General features: G+C 47.6%; 1 protein-coding gene across 1 annotated transcript in view; it reads right to left on the reverse strand.

Annotated features, from left to right (window-relative positions):
* SBNO2 (strawberry notch homolog 2) overlaps positions 1-19,521 on the reverse strand; it is a 45,941-nt gene that overhangs the window by 20,009 nt on the left and 6,411 nt on the right. Inside the window, exons 3-4 of the mRNA XM_010168908.1 lie at positions 18,714-18,837; positions 2,505-2,669 (exon numbers count right to left, since the gene is read on the reverse strand). Coding sequence (XP_010167210.1) covers positions 2,505-2,669; positions 18,714-18,837 — 289 coding nt within the window. The remainder of the gene's footprint in view (positions 1-2,504; positions 2,670-18,713; positions 18,838-19,521) is intronic.

Below are 19,521 nucleotides of genomic sequence, written 5' to 3' on the forward strand. Positions count from 1 at the left end.
TGGAAAATGATGGTGGCGTCATGGTGTGGGGAGGGACAGGGAAAGGTTCTCCAAACTGCTGCTATATTGGTGCAGGATATCAGCAAAATCCACCCTGTACTGAATGTAACAGTGAGGAACCTCGTCTTTGGCACTGCCTTGAGATTTTGTAACAGATCACTTGTTTGCCTCCTTTAACAACAACAAAAAAAAGCACATTTGAAATTCAGGTAATAGAACAGTTGCCAATCATGAGTCAATCTGACAATCCATTTACCTCGTGTCCTGTGAGTTACCCACTCCCGTGCAAAAATGAAACTGAAATCTCCTGACTAGGATGTACTTAACTGACACCTGGTCAGGAAATGTCAAACAGATGGAAGGCAAACAAACAAACAAACAAAACCCAAACCAAACCCGACCAAACAAACAAACAAAACCCAAACCAAATAAACAAAAAACCACCAACAAATAAAAAAACCCAACAAATAAAAAAACCCCAAACAAACAAACAAACAAACCCCACCTCACCCAACCAAACAAATCCCCAACTGCCTCTGTACTCAGAAAACACAGATAAAATAAGTTTAAAATAGCTAGAGATTCTTTTCAAAAGGAAGTTATTTTTATTAATGGAATTCCAAGGAGTTAATTTGCCTTATCTGAACCCAAGTGCTGGGCAGGACGACGAGGGGCGAGGGCAGGGCCTGAAGAACAGCACGCAACAAGACCGGAGAGGGCTGCTCCGCCACGGTCAGACCAGTTAGTCTCACACGTCCATGACACATATTTGTTCCTCACTCACATTCTTTACCCTGGGTTTAGAACAGCTTTTCCCAGCACGTTTTTTGCTGTGTACTGCACAGATGCTTTTTCAGGCACCGAGTATCTCGACCAGAGTTCACGTGTTTAGGAACAGGACACCACACAAGTATTTCTGTGGTGATTTAGGCTACTCTGTAAAAAACAATAATAATAGGTGCCTGGGAGCAGAAAGGCACAAACCTCTGTCCTGGGGGGTGTATCTGTTTTCTAGCTTTTTTAATCCCCCACTTTACAAGCCTGGGATGTCTTCAGCTATTTCTTTGGTTTCAATAGTTCAGCTCTTCTCCCACTAACAATCTCAAACTTCACACTGGTTCAGAGTTACCGGGCTGTGTGTGGATGCCCCTCGCTGCCGGGGCAGCCGCGTGGCCCTTGATCTCCAACGCGTTTATCCATGGGGAGGAGGGCAGCTGCCTTCTCTGCCTCCAATTAGACACGCTGAGGGCCAAGGAGACACCACGAAGGTCTAGAAATGGGATCAAATCTCAGTGATTTCAGCAAGACATCAGGTGTCTGATTTGAGGATCTGCATGAATAGCCTAAGATGTCACAGAAAGTCTAAGGCAGACAGGAGCTTTGATTACCCACGTCCCAGGCCAGGACCCTCGCCATCAAGCCTCACTCCTTCAGTCCCAACCTGTCACTGAGCCACACAGCAGCAGCCCTTCAAAGCAGAAATGCTGCTGAGACTCTGATTTCCAAACTGTGACAAACAGCCAGCGTTCATCATGGAAAAACAGTCAGACATGGTACTAACTGCAAAATGCCTCTAAAAACAGGAGAGAACCTCAAAATACAGCAGTGACTGAAGCACAGACATGCCAGATGCCCTTCTGAGGCACTCACATTGAATATTTTCCCCCCACAATCTTCATAAGACAATGACCTACAAAGGAAACCTGCTGCTCAGCTGGGCACCCACCGCGAGAGCTGAGATCCAGGGATTCAGCAATTGTGTACGGTATCGGCTCCACCACCAACCAAAGCCGGTGGCTACCCGTAGTGACCAACACTGGGTTGTGCAATAGCGAGTAACTGGTCCCAACAGATGAGGGAAAACAGATGGTAGAAGGCTGGTAGAAATGCACAGAACCACATGTTGCTGTGGGACTGCCGGGAGATCACATGCCCAGGAAAACTCGGAGATGTAAAAGCTTGCAAGGATTTGGACTCGCAAAGTAAACACAAATGGTTAGTCTTAAGCTGAGACAGAGTTTGGTTTTTAGTCATTGTTACTAAAATATTTGCCATAGAGAATAAACAAATGGTGGTGGCTGCTGCTGGGAACAGTTAATGACCAACATCATGGTGTTTGTCCTTGAGTCCATCTCTTCAGCACCCCAATCGCCCTGTCACAGGCCACTCTGGACCTGCTGAATGTTTTAGGGATACATCTTCCTAATGCACCCACCTGCCACAGCTGCCAGAAGAAAGAGATAGTGCCTGTACCACACTCAAAGAGTGCACATGTGCCTTTGAGGATGCCCAGGTTCTCTCCTGCTTCCAGGAGACTAAAGTACATGTAATCACCTCACCCCTTCCCTCCTCAAGTGCAGTTGGTAATAGCAAAACATCATCATACTGCAACTTCAGCCCTGCAGGGAACTGGGTTAGTTTCTTAATTTCTTGGTGAAACACCTGGGATGAAGCCTGAGGTATTTATTGTCTGATGGGGAAGCTGGAGGAAGAGCAGCTCATACCTCTATTTGGTTCTGCTGCGGTACGTTTACATCCCATAGTGTTGGCACGTGGTTCAGACTATCAGCAGGCAAGAAGTCCTTAGGATCAGCAATGTCAGAGAGGGAATCCGCAGGGGAGGAGAAGAGGGAGTTGTTGTTGGAGAGCTCATCGAGGTATGAAGAATCCTGAAATGGAGAAGTGACCACAGTTAGAGGAGGCAGGATGAGAAGACCAGAGAGCTCCTTTCTCACACCTACTCATCCAGGAAGTTTTAATTTCTTGCTCTTAAATGAGCAGCTCCGTTACTTCATGCTCCACAAATCTTGGAAATTAACTTGTAAATGAGGACATGCCCTAAGCAGCTGTTTTAAAATCTCAGTTTCTTGAAAACATAGAAAAACCAATGACTGGACAGAAGTACCGGTACGTGTTCAAGAGTAACTCGGACTGTGCACATCTCCACATCCAAGAGTGAAAGGAAGAGGAGCTTTCAGCAAGACAGCAGCCACCTCAACTTTCTATGTGATTAAAAAGACTGCTGAGGGGTGAAAGCCCTCAGCCTAACACCCAAAGGACTCAAGTATTTCATTTATGCTCAAAAGCCCACAGAGTACCAGCTCCACCTGATAACGACACAGCTGATTAATTGTGATTTATAACACAGCAATATCTGGAGGCTTTGGAAAAAAACCAGTGTCCTCATGCCAGGTTCTGCACTAACAAGGCTGCCAGGAGCAGGGGGAAGGAGCACCAGTGTCACCTGGATTTGCATCTAGATAAATCTTGGCAAATCTACCAAGCCTTTTCCCAAGGGCACTCCTCAGTCCGGACAAGGAGGGAATGTGCTTCCGTGAGGAGGATCAGGCTCTGCCCTTGCTCTTTTTTTGGTGACACAGCTTACAATTGTGTTATTTTGAGCCAACCCAATGATGATGTTGGTTTGAGTCACACAGACTGTAGCTCAGAAAGAACCTCCAATCCCCTCCCTACCATTGACTCCCCATCTAGTTTTTCAAATTTCAGGTGGCAAGAACTGATAACTGAAAAGCACTTCTTACTCTGTGTCCTTAGCTCCAGCACAGATCACTGCCCCTTCCCTGACGCCATCACATCACCTCAGCTCTCCTTCCACATCAAACACCACTTTCAAACATTTTTCAAAGCAGAAAAACTTTGTCTGCTGTTTACTGCAGAGCAATGTCCTTCGAAACACCAAGCTCCAGCACGCAGGTCCTGCTGGAGACATGCCTCTGTCCCAGAGGAATAAGCAGACAGACCAACAGATCTTTCTTGGTGCCCCACAGGACTCTGCCAACACAAACCCGTTGTGTGGGTCCTCACTCAGCCAGCTCAAGCCTCCACTACACCAGATAACCAAATACGTGTGATAATACCGCAGCGCGGCTGCCAGAAGAGCCGCAGTGTCTGATACGGGGAGAAATCGCTGTTCATTTCCAGTTAAGGACCAATTTCCTACTACAAGGCAGAAAGGCAGCCAAAGATTTTTTTTTAAAGTCACTTAGCCCTGTCTGACATAAAATCATGAACAGCTGAGCCTGCTTGTGCTATTCCTAAGGGCCTCAGGCCAAGAGCCAGGTCAGACTCTCCCCAACTTGCCATCAAAAGTTATGTTTTTGCCGTGTTTAAAACCATCAGGACACGTTCCCTTCAACTTCTTCACAGATACATCTTGTTTGGCCGCTGAGAAGACAGCTGCTGCTCCCAAGGCTCAGGTGCAGGTGCTGTGCAAGAGCACTGATGTGCTGAAGCGAAGGCAAGTGGGTAACAGAGACTGTGGAAAGTTTGGAATCATCAAAAACCAACTGGGGGGACTCAAAGGCTCAAGGAGAAAGGTTTGTTAGGCTGTGCTGCCAGGGTGGCACCGCTGTGTGGGACACCCTCCTGCCAGCACCGGGTACTCGTGCTCACGTGTGACACCGCTGCTGCCAGCCCAGGGCAGCGTTTCCTGTGCAGCTCTGACTCTTGATATTTCTGTGGCTATTTTAGGATTACCCAGAAACCAAGGCTTTTCAGAGCCTGAAGCAGGCACCTTCATTTATCAGCTCGGAATTAAGTGACCTCTGGAAAAGGGGCTCTGCTTCACACTGGAGAAAGCAGGAAAAGCCTGGGGTAAATATGGCATTTCTTGGCCAGAGCAAGTGCCTTGTGCATCCTGCAGGAACGTGCCTGTCCACCTCCTGCAGCCCTGAGCTCCTGATCCCGAGCACTGGGCAGTGGGCGTGTGGGACTCAAGCTCACATTGTCACGCTATTGAGATTTATTTTTTTTCCATTAACTCTCACCTCCCAAGGTCTGTAGCCTCTCTCAACCTTCCAGTCCTCTGCAGAGACACTTGCTGATCACCTGGAGCCACTGCTCTGCTGAAACAAGCCCTCACCTCCCCTTGCTGTCTTCACTACCCTTCCGCTTCTTCCGTTGGACCCCAGATCCCAAGCAAACACTGCAGGAGTTCAACAGCCTCTGCACTGTCACCACGATCTAGAGCCACCAGTAGCTCCCATGCTACTGACAGCATTTCAATTGAGGGCTTCACCGCCCCAGGACAGCAACAGCAGCGTCTCAAGGAGTTGGATGGTCTCAGACCTCACCTGCTCTCACCGCTGAGCTATGGGGAGACTTCTGCAGTTTTATTCATTTGCAAATACCACTGATGGAAGTCAGTTCAGGAGGAAATATCTGCAAACACATGGGCATGGCAGCAAGAAGGCTGGAGGGCAGACTAGAGGGGCCATCACCCATCAGGGTCCTGAAGAGAGGAAAGTGCCGGGCTGGAACGGGAACAGGAGGTGTGAAAGCACCGTAACACAATCCGAGACATCCCAGCAAGAGCCTCCCACCTTCCCAACCCAAACCCAATCCCCCAGTGAAGGCTCCAGCCCCACCACCTCCACTCCCTCTGCCCAGGGCACTGGACTGAATGGGGAAGAGGAAACCAGCCTCCAAGTTATAGGGAGGGTAACATTAGTCCTGGAAATGACTTCAGTGAGCCCGTCCTCGTGCAGTATTACAAGGCATTAGTCACAGAATCTCCAGGTCTCCCATTTGCCTCACCTAATTACATTATCTAAAGAGCACTAAAACCAGTAACGTGCTCAATCCCTGCCCTGAAGAGCTTACGGTGCAACCCCAGTAAATGAGACTTGCTTGTACACAAGATGCAGTGTAATTGTTTAATTCACAGCCGTGCTGATAACTACAACCCGTGTCATTATAAACCATGCCATGACTCATTACTCCACTGGTTTATATGGAGCAAAGCAGAGCAGCTACCTTAGTCTCCTCAACAGAAAGGAAGGATCATCACCTAAACCATCAGCTCATGAAACAGAGTGAGGAAAAGGACCCCTCTCCTCAACAGGACAAAGCCAGAGCCAGACCCCCTGACACTCCCCAACCAAAGGGCTGGTTCATCCGGTGACAGCACCGGTGACAGCTGACCCCAGACGGAAGGTGCTGAGCCCCCGACGCACAGACAGAAGCAGCTGAAAACGAGATGGTGACATTGTGGGTAGAAGAGATCACCCAAGAAACCACAAAGAGTGAGAAGGTCACAGGTGCAGCGAGTGCTGGGAAGGGCGAGGAGCTGAGCGGAGGGATGGCAAAGCCAGCTCCAGATCTGGCAACTGCAGCTCCTGCTTTTTAAATGGTCTGATGTGCTTGAGAAGCTGCTCAGAGAAATCACTCCAGAGTGGTCACCTATTTCAGTCGTCAGGATTTGAAGTGAGTTATTTTGTCCCGGTTTAAGACTGATTAATCAAGAATTTTAAACATTTCTTACTGGAAATAAGAAGTTTTTACAATAATACCATTCATTTTATGTTTCAGTGGAAGTCAAATTTCTGCAACCGTCAGAAGTTATCCCACAAGTCAGGACTTTTGTTTCCAATGCTTCTCTGCAACTGTTCTCTACATACATCTTATTTCTGGAACTAGATTGTTTGTTTTTTAGGAGTCTGGTGGGTTCTTCAGATTTTTTTTTAATGTTTCCCCCTGCCCTGCAATTTAGCATAGCTTGCAACCAAACTCCAGAGAGCACACTGCAGATCAGCCCTGGCAGGAGCGTTTCACTGCAGGGAGCTGGCAGACCTGCTCTGCCTCCATCTCTTATCCTGTTTTATTAAACACTCCTTTGCACCAGGACAGCAAACACCCGGGTGAAGCGCTGGCTTGAAGATCTCAACCCCTTACAGAGGGATGGACACAGAGACCTTGAGGTCTGCTGTGAAAACACGGTGCAGAACTAACTGCTCCAGTCAGAGATGCACTTTAGAGAAGCCGGCTGTAAATCGGTGAACGGGCGATTCCCTCACAGCGGGGTGACGGTTTAACAGAGGATTGGATCAGGGGTCAGCAGCCCGTCGATGCGGAGGCTGTGCACAGCTGCTGGGTCTCACCAGCACGTTCTTTTCTTACACTGAAGCTGAAATAACATCAACATATTAAAACAGGAGAGAGAGGATCACAAATCATTGTCTGGTCTTTGTATCAGAAGATGCTCTAAGCGAGTGACTGGATAAATCGATGATAACCATTCGCTGGACTTTTAAACATGAGTGCAAATGCATCCCCAGTCGATGCTACTGCAGCACACAATATTTATACCATCGTCCCAAAACAGAAAAGTTATCAAACCCAAGAATTAACTCCCTAGAAAAGATCAGGAAAAAGAACCCAAAGACTTAACCTCTTTCTCCCAGACAGTGGAAACAGCTCAGTTCCCTTAGTCAAAACAAGGTCTTTGTTAAAAATACTGAAAGAACAGGTGAGGGCTAAATACAGGAGGAGTATGCATCCGAAAAATATTTTTGGCCATGAAGCCATCAATATAAATGGTTTATTTGCTCACAAACCAGACACAGACGAAACAAATACTCCTTTTGCACAGCAACTATTGATTGCTCCGCTCTACAGCACACAGTTGACAGGGAGTTTTAAAAAAAACATTATCCACAGGCACACAGAAATGCAGGTACACACAGCTAAACTGCCAGACAAGAAAGATTTGGAGTCTCCAAAATCACAGATTAAGCAAATTATGTTTCAGGAAAGAGAAAATCAAGAATTAACAGTCACAATATAAGCAGTCGATCACTAAAAGAAAAATCTTTGAGCTGCCAAAATCCAAAGACTTTCTAAATATGGGGCAATAAACTTGCAGCCTTGAGGGTTCAGTGCTCTGGCTGGCAAGCGTTTCCATTGCTTTTCTGTACACAGCATCTGGTTTAAAAATAAAACTCCCGAAAGCCATTACAGCTCCATAAACACACCGATCAATTCTCCACACAGCTCCTTTTCCTCCAAGTTTCACAGTTAGCCACCAAGTTCTAACCGACAGGAACAGCCTCCAAGTACCACACGTTTCAGCAAAATACAAATCACATCCTCAGCACAATAAATCTGCTCCCTCCACCCTGCATCGAGTCGTCGCCCCTAAACCTCTGCTGCTACTGCAAAAATTACAGGGGACACACAAACCCGGGGAGCAGCTGGAGCTGGCTACCCTCACAAACAAAACAAACCGGGAATTCTGAGGAGGAAAAAGAACAAAATAAAAAAAAAGGAGAAAAAAAAAAGGGGGGCTGGGGGGAAGAAAAATAAAAATCAGGCATTACCTTGTAGAGAGATGGGAACTTCAGCCAGAACTGCATTTGGGACATTTTAAACCAGCATTCAGTTTGCTGTCGGCAGAGCAGGACGTGGATGAAGCAGTAAGGTGAGATTTTTCAGTATATAATGGAGAAAGGTCTTCATTCATGACCGCGACAGCAGCAGCAGCCAGGAACAGAACTCATCAAGGGCTTTTAAAAATTAATATGCAGAAGAAAGGAATGAAAATGGAGGAAAAAAAGGATAGCCATACAGCCATACGTCTGTCCTAAGCCGGGGAAATTTGCATATAGTGTTTAGTCATGAAGGAGAGTGCTCTTACTTCCTCTAAGTACAAGGGCTGACTTTCAGGAAATGATGCCTGCTTGGTAAGTCAGTGAAATTACTGGCAATGCGATGAGAATTACTGTATGTGGTGTAATTCAACCACAGATACACTGTAAACAAAGCCGAGCTCCACGGCGGCGCAGCCAGAGACGGGGCAGGAGAGGTCGGGCAGGAGCTCAGCTCCCCTTGGCTCGGGACCCCCATCCAGCTCCAGCATCTCCCCCACCACACACCTCGGGCTTTGGGGCTGGGGGGTCCTGCCCCCCCTGATCTCATGGGCTCAGATGAAGTAATCAGACTGAAAAAGATTATGAAAAGTACTCACAAGTGTCACCCCCTAAGAGCCATGTGCTTTCTTTTGTTTTCCATATCTGCCCCACCCCAAATTAGAGAATAAAAAGGAATAGTCGTTTTCTTAACTTTTTATAGATCATTGTTATTTCTCAGTGTCCAGGAACATTGCCTTCTTTCTCCAAGACCTTCCCTTTTAACTTCAACAGTTTTGGTAACAGAAATAAACAAAATTTCTGATGGGGAAAGAGAAAAAGGCACAAAAAAGGGACAACTGAAAGGGATTCAGCTGTTGTGAGTTCACGGTAAGTCTGCTTCAACCCAGCTCCCAGAGAAGGGAATTCACCAGAGCAACCCCTCACCCTGCAGAAAACCCATGAGAATTGATCCGTTTGCTTTGGGTGCAAGAGGTTCCTGTTTGGTTCTCCCTGGCACAGCCGGTGGCAGCAGCAGTGCCAGGCTCTGGCCGCAGGGTTAGTGCCCCCAACTCCCACAGCTGCTCCGGCTCAGCCCCGGGCTGGACCCTGCACCCCGCGGGGCCGGTGACACGGCTGCAGCACAGCGCGCTGAGAAATGCTCTTGGGCAGTCGTGCCACGAGAGGAGGGCATGGACAGGGACCCAACCTGGCCAATGACCGCAGCAGAGGATGAACCCAGCAGTGCAGATGCATGTGCTGAGGTCGGGGAGAGGAACACTGGCTGCAGATCTCCTCTCTGTTCCTGCTCCGAGGTTTTCCATGCAGCCGTGGCACGGCTTCAAGTGAGAGGCAGCTCATCGCTGCCCTGTGTCAGAGCCGGCGCTCGGCGCCTGCTGCCATCGCTGATGCAATGGGGCCTCGTGCCGAGAACTGCTGGAAAATCCCACGTTGTCAGGCACTTCTCAAAAAAGCACCACTTTGGAGCAACAGAAGGCAGCAAAGCCCCTGCCAGGCCTGCAAGAGATGAGAGCAGAAAACGAGGTGCCCTCCAGCCCCTCTGAGAATCAGGGGACACAAACCAGAGGGGGGGAGTTTTGCTTTACGACATCAGATGAGGAGGGAGGACCAGCTTCTGCAGCGGAGACACACTGGGGTCCTGGGGCTGGAAAACCACACGCAGGACACAACAGGGCTCCTCCTTTCCAGGGCAGCTGGGCACACAGCACAACCCACGGCAGCACCGCGGTTCCACGGGGATTAACACATTAACAGCCCTTAATCATGAGGATCCATGTTCCATTGTGCACACCTAGCCCAGAAGAGATTTTTCAAGAAGCAAATGGGAAAGAAAAAATAAACCTTCTTTCCCCAGGCACTGGGACTGAGCAGGGAACACCGGGGATGCCGGTGCCGCCGTCGGGGAACACGAGGGAAGGGCAGCCCCGGGGGGAGCTGGAGCTGGAGCATCGCTGCTGGGCTCCTCATCTTATCAAAGCACATCTCACCTCCGTGCTGCCGAAGAGACATTCTGCAGGAACTGTGGTGAAAACGAAGCGTTTGGTTTCTGTGGGCAGCTGGTTTGGGGTAGAGAAAGGCAGTGGGTTTTCACTGCTGCTTTTATCTCAATTTTATTGTATTTAATTAGCTGGTTGTGCCCTGGAGCTTGGGATAGGCGCTTTAATGATACGTTTGAAGTGAGAGACCAAATGTATATTTTCAAATGTCTTAATTAGTGACTTGCTGGTGACTGCCTTGCTGTGAGACCTTGATTAAATCATCAACTCTTGCCTAAGACTATCAAGGTTTTGCTATTGATACAGCCTTGGAAAAGGAGGTGGTTTATTTCCTCTTCCTTTTCTGTCAGAGGACAAATGGGGCAAAACGTAGGCAACAAAACTGGACTGCCAAAAGGAAGCAAGACGTATGATATCGTTATAAATTACCAGGACTGCTGAATTGATTTTACAAGACCACAGTAATAGAATCACAGAAGATAAGATAACCCACCCAGAAACCGCCACCTGGAATTTTAACGACCTGTCCCAGGGGAGAAGGCATGCCACAGCATTTCTGCTCCTCACAGTTAATTCATGAACATGCATGCTGACAGCCAGGGACGGGAAAGCAGAATTATTCCAGTATTCCCATGAATTTGACTTACCATCTGCCAGCAAAATCTGAAATGTAAAACCCAGTCAGGTACTTTGCTGGGTAACTTCACAGCATCTGCTACCACCTCCTAATCCCTGACCCACGGGACAGCTTCCTCAACGTGCTGATGGTTTCTTGAAAGCCTGAGCTGAACTTCTAGGAAAGCAGAGATACAAACCCATACAGACTAACTCACCTGTACAGAAGACCTGGCAGCTCATCAAGCAACCAAAGAGCTGGGGACTAAATTTCCTGAAATACTTCACTGCCAAAAGACAGGGGTTTCAGATGAGACCAAGAACACTCCAGGTTCAGCTTCCTGACTTGGCTTGTGAAAAAAGCCACCAGGTCCTGAATGTCTCTGTGAGTCAAGCTGCACAAAACCAGGCAGCTGCATGTGCGGGGGGACACCTGAACACCTGAGCAATGTTCAGGATGTATGATCAGATCACAGCAATGGGGAAAGATAAGCCCAAGGGCAGCTAACGGGTGGGAGAGCGCTGAGTATCGGCACAGTGCGGTTTGTCCTACCAGGGCTGGGTTTTTTCAGAGGGATGAAAGATGGAAGAGGATGTATTGTACAGACCATGCCTTGCTTTTCCTGTTCCCATGACAGGGCTGGTTTCACCCAGCTGGCTGCAAGGCTTGGCTTTGCATTCTGGCTGTTTTGAGAACCAAGAGCCAGTCCTACCCCGCACTGGGCAGCCGCTGCTCTAGTTTCAAAAGTGAGTGAGAGGAAGCAAGGTGCACAGTGAGCGACTGCTCCGAGAGGCTTTGACAAGCTGAGACCACAAATGGTTTATTTTTAAAACAGGCACTAAGAACAAGGATAACGAAGCAGCTGGTAGGTATTTTATAACCAGAGCTGAAATTCAGTGTATGCAAGGGGGCTGCTCGGATCAGTGAGCCCTGCCAGCACGTGGCTCCCTGGGGGAATGGAAGTTTGGAAGGGAATTGCTGCTTGTTCAGGAACGGGGAGAGGACCAGGAGACAGCCTGCCCCTGAGCAAGCACAGAGGGGAACTCCCAGGCTCCTTAAAATAAGGAGAAACCAGGAAAACTCATGAAGCATAGTGGAAAAACAGCAAGAGAATAAACTCTTGCAGGTGACCCTGAAAGCTGGAGGAAGCCAGTGGCAGCAGAGAGTGAGATGCTGCGACTCATGTTTGCAATAACAAACATGAGACCAGGGAAAGAAAAATGACTGAAGGTGTTTGTGTTGGGTGATATTTCTCGTGGCAACTGCTGCAGTGGGACCACTGGTGCTGTGAGCACATTACGGATCAGGACACACAGCGACTGCCAGCAGAACTGGAGATGGGGAAACTCACTCCATCAGACTGACTCAGACCAATTCTGCTTTGAATTAAAGCATCTATTTTAAAACATCTCCCAGTGGTCTGCCATTAAATTATATTACCAGCATTTTTTAAGAGCGCTGTGTTTCAGACCAGTGCTTTTCCCGCTTTTGTTAGCTTTATGAAGGGGAGGAGGCAGAGAACAGCACTTGCCAAGAGCTTCAGAAGGCGGTTCTCCATCTCCTCCTGTGCCTTCTCTCCTGCCCAGCAGTGGACATCACTGTCTGAAGGTAGCAATGTGGATGAAAACAAGTCTGGAACCCTTATACCCCCTCCCTAGGGCCATGGGCATCTCAGCTGGCCCCTGCAATCCACAGCCAAGCACAAGTGACAACAAATTATGCCTCAAAAGCAGAATTACTCTCACTTACCCACAGCATCTCCACCTGAGTTAGTCTCAAGAGCTCCTTTTATACACAGCAGAGGAAGATTGACTCCTAAAGCACAGTTCACCCAACCAAAAGGAGATGCTGCTTTAGAATAAAGTCAGCTGCATCCCAGATGTGTCGTCTCCCCCCCAGTAACCACCTCAGCGTGGCTGAATGAGACAGTCAGGGCAAACCGAGCGCTTGGTGGGTGAATCCTGTGCTGATGCCTGAGCCCTGCAGATGAGGAAAGGGCTGCAGCACTGGCCCTTTGCTGTGAAACCAGCACAGACACTGACCAGCTATGGCGAGCCTGGTTCCAGCACGGCTCACCTTCACCTGGCTCACCACCGAGGCAGCCAAACCCTTTACTGCGCCGACAGCCCAGGCTGATGCCACCATCTCCTCACACACCGACAGCAACACTCGCTCAGCTCCCAGTTGGGAGCTCAGGCCAGTGCGTGGCAGTGTTATCTGGTGGATCATCTCAAAGTGCAGTATCTGATGTACCATCACCCAGACACCCTACACATGGTGAGCCACGGCGAGGCAGGAGCTCACGCCGAGAGCAGGGCAGTGGCAAACACACAGACACCGTCCTGCCAGGGAGTACACACCCACATCACCTACACAGCTTCACTGTCCTTGCTGTAACGAGGGCAGATGAGCCCTTATAATCACAGCCTCCGTTTTTCCAAAGCGAGGCCTGAAGTCAGCGTCAGGCATCTCACCAAAAGTGTTTTTGAAGTGTAATTGAGTCAGTCAAAACCCCAACCCTGGAGTGCAAAAACAAAGACATCAGCATGTAAAGCAACTCGTTCACAAAATGCTTCAGAGGCACTAGAGCCAGTTAATTGTCTTCAAATTGATTTTAATATCTGTATTCCCTGTAGACATAACTTCAGGACAGCGATAGGAAGTTCCAGGACGTTTCTTATTCCAGGAAACTCTTCATTTCAGTCAGAAGCAAGTCTTTCATATAATTTAATAACTGTTACATTGATTTCTCTTAAATCACTACAGCCCTATGCACTGAAGCACTTTTAAAAATTAATACTTTTTTTTTTAAGAGTAGGTTAATTTCACCCCCCTCTTTAACAAGAAAGATTAATAGGAGATTGCAAGGGGTTGGTAGCAAAAAAAGGGGCTGGTTTATGATTAACACGTGTGGTCACGAGCCCCCCTACACCACAAGCAGATCAGACAAGGCTGTAACTGCATCTTTACAGCTTTACTGCAAATGACTCTGCCCCAGAGCAGCCAGTTCCTCCCTGCCCCACAAGCTCAATCAATCAATCTGGACTGACCTCCTTCCTGCAGTCCGTGCACAACTCAGTTTTTAAAAGGGTACCCGAGTTTCCTGCCAAAGCATTTACACACAGAGCTGCTGCCCTGAGGAACAAAAGGACGGAGCCTCTGCAGAGCCCCCGTGCACACCCGTTGTGTCCACACCTTCCACGCTCAACGGGAGCTGCTCACCCTCACTGGGAAAAGATCAGGTTCATTTTTCAGTGTAAATTATGGCAAATGAAGTCAGAAGAGGAGGCTTCTGTGAGTTCAGGGAAGTCCTGGGCTGGATAGTCACAGGGAGCAAGACAAATGAAGTTAAGGAAAGGGAAGCACAGCCTGACTACGAGGAACAGGCAGGATCATTTTAGGTAACAAAAGGAAGGAGGAAATGGGCAGAGTCGTGTGCTTTAAGTCACTTTAAACAGAACGGAACAGTGAAGCTTTAAGTACAATCTGGTGGCTCAGAGCAGCAAGTATTTAAGTGACCCTGTGCTTTTCCAGAACAGGCTGCTCTGCTTTTATGATAAGGCTCTGGGGACAGACTACAGCTTGACACACACCTGCCAAGGGACAGCAGATGCCAAAGTATAAGTTAAAACCTCCTGGATTTAGCGTTTTGTTGTGGCAATGAACCATCAGTGACACAAGGCAGCACTGATATGATAAAAATGCCTTTGCAGCAGAATCACTGCACACAAGCACTGGATTCCCACTCACCGGCACTTGAACCTGGAGGAACAGACAGCAGCAAGCGAGGGAAGCTACAGAAACCAAAACCTGCTTCTCCTCAGGACTTTGATTCCTAAGGGGTGTGCATGCAGTCAGTAGACTCTTTACATCAGAAGACAACACCACAGGGTCTAGGTGAGACTTTGGCTTAAGGCAACAGTTCCCAAGATCAAGAAATGCTGTCAGACCCCAATATGGCCTCATACAACTATTTTCTAAACCTCAGTTTGAGCCACTTGTTTATACAAAGAATGCCAAGAGACCGGCAAGGATGAATCACTCAAGAGCCAGCCAAAAAAGCAAAAATATTGTGGAGGAAACAAGTTCAAGTTCACATTAGGCTGTTGTGACCATGCAAATGAAGCACCTTGTCTAATATGCAGACGGCGTTCAGCGAGGCTGCTGCAGTACACACAGAAATCGCTCTTCACCTGACCCAAGCAGCAGCAGTGAATGATTCAACTAAAAAAATTCCCAGAGCAATTAAGAAATGTGGCAACTCCCACTCACGGCATCCTCAGGCCAGTAAAGGCTTTACACTCTGAAGGTCCAGCTGGGACCTCCAAAACAAAATACAGAGACAAGATAGGGGGGAGCAAATGCCAGTGCTGGAGGAAAACACGTCAGCCTTCCCACGCTCCAAACCCTCAAGTCCCCCAAACCCCAGGGCACCTGAACAATCCTCCGATCATCGCCACCAACAAAGCGTTTACTACACAAATACCTCAACAGAATCATTACTCATTTGCTCTTCAGACCTTTTAAATCCATTTTCAGTATTCCTGGAAAACTCTTGAAGGAGACAAACTGCCTACAGGTTACACAGTCCGAGGCCAGGCTGGAATCCTGCTGCAGCCGAGAACGGCGGCAGGGATGTTTTGGGGAGGCACTGGATCACTGTCAGATCACATACAGGGATCACAAAGCTTCACTCCAGATCAGAGATGACACTTCCACCTCCTTCCTCTGACCCCCAGGAGTCAAGCACTGTCAGGCTGTTGAGATACAGCAAGGGCTGTAACCCAAGGGGTCGGCGAGCTCTCCTGTGCTGCTGAACTATGAGATCAGGTTTTGGCATCTGAGCAAAGACAGGAGAATAGTCTGTATTCATGGGTGAAGGCAGCACAAGTTCTCACATAAGCATCCAATCTACCTTGTCTGCCCAGTGACCACAGATTTAATCAAGAATCTCTTACCAAAGCATGCAGCAAACTCCTCATGTTCTCTCTTCGGTGTCACTCCTCTGTTTGGCATGGTCGTAACAGCACAAAGTTTACCAGGACTTGCCACTCCTACCACAGCACCAGGTGAGTATGGAAAAGACAGGTACTTTCCTATAGAGTCACCTGGAAAGATGTAACCACCTGAGCTGCCCCCACACCTTCTGAATGGCTTGTTTCAGCTTTCCAGGCAGATTGTTAATATTTAACAGTTTGGCATCTGGAACAGCAAGAAATCAGTAAAGTGGAAAATGCTGCTGAAGCAAGGGATGGAAAAGCTCCAGGACACTCCCAGTGACTCCAGACTGATGCCACTGCCTCCAGTTAAATGCCTGCTGCTCTACCAGATCCAGGCTCTAATTCTGGCTCCTGTGGAAAAAATCCTCAGCTTTTCCTTGGATGAGCAATGACTAGTAGTTCAGAAAGCCCTAGGTTTTATCAATGGATTTCCATCTCAGTGCTGACTGCATTCTGATATGTGAGAGCACTGGGAGCAAACCATGTAGAAAGCTCAAAAGTCAAAAGTGTTGAGAAAGGCTGATCTGGCTCCGTACTGCAGCAGAACAAACCATTTGAGCTGGAGGATGACTAAGGGCTGAAATGCCTCTTCGAGAGACAGAGCACAACACTGGAGTTATTTCATATCACTGGGCACTGTCACACTAGACACCAGGCGAGCGCTGTCTGTCAGCCCTGAGCCAGCTCTAGACAGACACCATCCCTCTGAGGTACAAACTCCATCAGATCAGTTTCAGACTGGAAAGCAAAGCTCTAACAAAGGTTTTGATCAGTGTTTCTCAGTTTCAGGGCACACAGGGTAACACATCACCGCCTTGTGTTATCTGTGGGAATCTCCATAAAGCCCCACGCAATAATGCTCAGTGCAAAGGTTTTACAGACACCCACCAACAGGACAGAAAAGCACCCAGAAAAATGCTCCGTTCCTCGTGGGAACGTCCATGGCACCACCTGCTATTATGTGGTACAATACCCAAGGAAAAGAATTGACTTGGCTGTGTTAGATTCAGAGAAGGACACGCATTATTGTTTCTCTACTTGAAGCAGAACACTTGCAAGCACGTTACAATAGATGCAGTATTCCAGTAGTTGGCTTGGAAAGAAAGAGTCCGAGCAAAAGCGTAACTGCATACGAACACCTTGCTCCCACCCGTCACCTCCTGTCCAAAAGGAGGAGTGTGGCACAAGAATTATTTCTTGTTCTGGAAATCATCTGAGATCATTTATGTCTGGTTTGTCTCAAAGCCCTCCTGCTCTTTTATCACCTAGCCAAAGCACCTCCTTTCCACAAAACATCTCCAAAATCTGCTCTTCCAACCTGGCTGAGATCAATTTCTGTAATGCTGCAGGGGAAGGAAGCTGATTGACCACTTAGATACTAGAAAATACACAAGTTAAAGAAATAATTAAGCCCTTTTCCCGTTAAACCCATCAGCCAAACTACAGCAGACCTGCAAGCTGAGACCTATGGTGAGGACCCCTCTCCCTCTTCCCATCGCAGCCTGTTAAATGGCTTCCACAAGTTGATGAGATCACATCTCTGCCTCATTCCGCCCACAATTAATTCTGCAGGAGGCAAAGATCAATGCTATTATGATTCATTTACTTATCTGTTTTTACCCAGTTAGAAGACCCTGGTCACCAGCTACTGGTGACTGACCAGACCCGCTGCATCAGGCGAGTCACTACCGTGAGGCACTGCCAGCAGCTTTGCTCTGGGAGTTGAACTTTATCTCACCTCAAAAGGCACAAATCCCCAGCATGTGTAAATCCAAACCTGCAGAAATGGGGAGCCCCAAGGAGGTTCAAAGCCTCTCTTTAGCCATGCCAAGAAAATAAAAGCACAATCAGAGGGGAATGAACACATCCCCCTCAAGAAGAGGGGAAATGCATCAATTAATGAATCCTGCAGGAAGAAGAGACAGATTACAAAGGAAAAAGTTTCTGTTTAAACACGTCTTGACATTGAGCAGTTACTGAAAATAAAATACTTTCAAAATAAACAGGACCTACTGAAGTGTTTCTTGGTGTGTCAAAGCACCATGTTCACACAAAGTACATCCCTTCAGCCCCAGCTCATCCTCGTGCTTCCCTTGTGTTGTTTCCATCAACGTAGGGCTACACTGTAAGGCACGCTTAGAATTAATAGTGAAACATCTACAAAGGTCAATCTTCACCTGAGCAGAGAAGAGGGAGGAAAAAAAACCCTCGCCAAGCTCTGCTCCATCTCACACAACACCTAAACAGTGCCCTGTGCTTATCTATCACATCGAGTCACAAACCTGCAGCAGACAACTGTGATGTTCAGATTAGCCGGTTCCCACGCTCAGAGGAAGCTTGGCTCTGCTGGTAAGCTACTTCGTGACCAGAAGAAAAACAATACCTTTAGTGAAACAAGTTTGACTTATAGATAACATAGATGAAGATTTTGAAGAGAGCCCACGATTTCACACACCTTAAAGGCTCTTTTGAGACCCTTCAAGCACCCCTGAAGCCTCAGGGTCTCAGTTTGCTAGACACTGAGTTGATGTAATCCCTAAATATTCACAATTCAGGAATCCACCACTTGTAATCCGTGAGAAAGCACACACAACATATGTGAGTGAAGAGTGTTTGAGCAGGCAAATTATTTGATTGTCTGAAGTGTATTCAAATCCACTTACCTACACCCTCCTGCAAACAGGGATTCTCCCATGCACGTTCAGTGTTTATGTTAAACATCATTTTTAAAAAGACAGAAGCAATTTAACCACAGGGACACACTTACCAAGTCAACAGACAGCTTCTGAATTGCACACAATTCCTATCAGCTGCTGGACAAAGTTAAGATATTGCCCATCTCTTCCTTCCCCCTCCGTAAGGCAATACTAAAAAATAAAACCCATCACCATGAAGTACCATTCTCCCCCAAAGCCATCAGCAGCTGGGTACTTACCTGAGGAAAATCACCGTTTTTTGGTAAGAAGTCAGTGGGGTCCACAGATGCATAGTTTGTATCCAAGAAATGTGGTCTGCTGATGGAATTCATATAAAAATCATGAGGGGAATTAAAATATTGCCTGTAAGGAAATGGGAAAAGCAGTTATTTCCTGTCAGTCCTGAGTATTTCTCAGGTTGCTTCAGACTCCATCATCAGCTGTGAGGCTGCAACTATGAGATGACACACACAGGAGATTGATATTTAAAAAGCTGTGTTTATCCAGAGAGATATCTAAGAAAATTATACATCTACCAGTTATATCCCACTTCCCAAACTCAGCCGTGTAAGAGTCTGGAAAGCTGTACTAAGAATTCAATTCTTGGCAATTTGTGTAAACCAGGAAGGATTTAAAAGATAAAAATGGTCTGTAGGACTACAGAATATTTCAGTCCTGACAACAAAGCAAAATTAAGCTTCTGAGATGTCCCAGTGCCAAGCGTTTGATGGGTGTGATGGAACCTGACAATCACACTCCATAAGGACAAGCATCAAGTTGCTCAGAAATATCACACCCAAATGCTAGTTTGGGCCATAAAACTGGAACAGCCCTGCAAACTCAAACTATGGAACAGCCCTGCAAACTCAACTCAAACCAGCACCGAGGGGAGAGAAACCACCTCTCTGCACAGCCTGGCAGGGGGTCACTGCTCACAGATCTTCAACACAGATAAAAATAGAAAGGTTAGGGACACACAACCCTAGACATGGCTATTGGGCTGGACAGAGATGAATTATGGCTGGGAACAATCACACCCAGTCAGAA

Source organism: Antrostomus carolinensis, unplaced genomic scaffold (genome assembly GCF_000700745.2).
Source record: "Antrostomus carolinensis isolate BGI_N321 unplaced genomic scaffold, ASM70074v2 scaffold12115, whole genome shotgun sequence".
NCBI lineage: Eukaryota > Metazoa > Chordata > Aves > Caprimulgiformes > Caprimulgidae > Antrostomus > Antrostomus carolinensis.